Raw genomic sequence first — 1657 nt, 5'->3', positions numbered from 1 at the left:
GGCCCCTCCCCCACCTGGTTGGCCTCCATCCATCTCGCCGCCTCCTGCACGTGGTGGAATTCCACGAAGGCGAATCCGCGGCTCTGACCTGGAACGGGCCCGGGGCGGGGGGGTCGGGGAGGGGCACCCAGGGACCCCCGGGGGTGGGGAAGGCACCCATGGGTGCTCCTGGGACCCCTCCCTCCCCTGGGGAAGGTGGGAGTGGTCCAAGTGGCATCTCTTGGGGACCTCCTGGTGTGGGGACAGGACATCCCTGGCTTTGTCACCCCTGGTGTCCCCCTGTGTGGCACAGCACCCCTGGGTGCTCCTGGGTGGGGGGTGGGCACCCCTGGGTGCCCCCAACTTTGGATTTGTCACCCCTGGGTGCCCCTAGGGAGGGGACAAGCACCCCTGGGTGCCCCTAGGGAGGGGACAGGCACCCCTGGGTGCTCCTAGGGAGGGGACAAGGCACCCCTGGGTGCCCCTAGAAATGGGACCAGCACCCCTGGGTGCTCCTGAGGAAGGGACGAGGCACCCCTGGGTGACCCCCCGAGTCTGGCACCAGCACCCCTGGGTGCCCCTAGAGACAGGATGGGCACCCCTGGGTGCCCCCAATTCCAGCACAGCACCCCTGGGTGCTCCCTAAGGATGAGACTGGCACCCCTGGGTGCCCCTGGGAAAGGGACAGACACCCCTGGGTGCCACCAAAAAGAGGATGGGCACCCCTGGGAATCCCTAAAGATGGGACCAGCACCCCTGGGTGCTCCTAAGGAGGGAATGGACACCCCTGGGTGCCCCAAAGGATGGGATCAGAAGCCCTGGTGCCCCCCGAGTCTGGCAAAAGCACCCCTGGGTGCCCCTAATGATGTGATCAGCACCACCGGGTGCTCCTGAGATGGGACAGACACCCCTGGGTGTTCCTAGGGAGGGGATCAGCACCCCTGGGTGCCCCTGGGGAAAAGGACCAGCACCCCTGGGTGCCCCTAAAGATGAGATCAGCACCCCTGGGTGCTCCTGAGAATGGGACAGGCACCCCTGGGTGCCCCTGGGGAGGCGATGAGCACCCCTGGGTGCTCCCCAAATTCAGCACAGCACCCCTGGGTGCTCCTAGGAAAGCAACAAGCACCCCTGGGTGCCCCTGGGGAAGGGATCAGCACCTCTGGGTGCCCCTGAGGATAAGGCCAGCACCCCTGGGTGCTCCTAAGGAGGGAACAGGCACCCCTGGGTGCCCCTAGGGAAGGGATCAGCACCCCTGGGTGCTCCTAAAGATGAGATCAGCAGCCCTGGTGCCCTCTAAGCCTGGCACAAGCACCCCTGGGTGCTCCTAGGGAAGAGATTAGCACCCCTGGATGCCCCTAGGGAAGGGATTAGCACCTCTGGATGCCCCTACAAATGGGATCAGCACCCCTGGGTGCTCCTAAAGGTGGGATCAGCACCCCTGGGTGCTCCTAAGGAGGAAATGAACACCCCTGGGTGCCCCTAGGGAAGGGATCAGCACCCCTGGGTGCTCCTGAGGATGGGACAGACACCCCTGGGTGCTCCTAAGGAGGGAATGAACACCCCGGGTGCCCCTAGGGAAGGGATCAGCACCCCTGGGTGCTCCTGAGGATGGGACAGACACCCCTGGGTGCCCCTAAGGAGGGAATGAACACCCCTGGGTGCCCCTAGGGAAGGGATC

General features: G+C 65.4%; 2 protein-coding genes across 2 annotated transcripts in view; both read right to left on the bottom strand.

Annotated features, from left to right (window-relative positions):
• Window positions 1–690, bottom strand: part of LOC130587676 (RNA-binding protein 10-like) — a 3705-nt gene extending 3015 nt beyond the window's left edge. The window contains exon 1 of the mRNA XM_057388651.1: window positions 15–690. Within this exon, the coding sequence (XP_057244634.1) occupies window positions 15–251 (237 nt within the window). The 5' untranslated portion in view covers window positions 252–690. The remainder of the gene's footprint in view (window positions 1–14) is intronic.
• A 372-nt stretch (window positions 691–1062) lies between these two features.
• LOC130587677 (RNA-binding protein 10-like) overlaps window positions 1063–1657 on the bottom strand; it is a 3587-nt gene continuing 2992 nt past the window's right edge. The window contains exon 5 of the mRNA XM_057388652.1: window positions 1063–1086. Within this exon, the coding sequence (XP_057244635.1) occupies window positions 1063–1086 (24 nt within the window). The remainder of the gene's footprint in view (window positions 1087–1657) is intronic.

Source organism: Malurus melanocephalus, unplaced genomic scaffold (assembly GCF_030028575.1).
Source record: "Malurus melanocephalus ecotype Western Australia unplaced genomic scaffold, MMel_1.1 scaffold_2240, whole genome shotgun sequence".
Taxonomy (NCBI): domain Eukaryota; kingdom Metazoa; phylum Chordata; class Aves; order Passeriformes; family Maluridae; genus Malurus; species Malurus melanocephalus.
The sequence above is the reverse complement of the archived record's forward strand: the minus strand, read 5'-3'. Positions and strand labels throughout refer to the sequence as shown.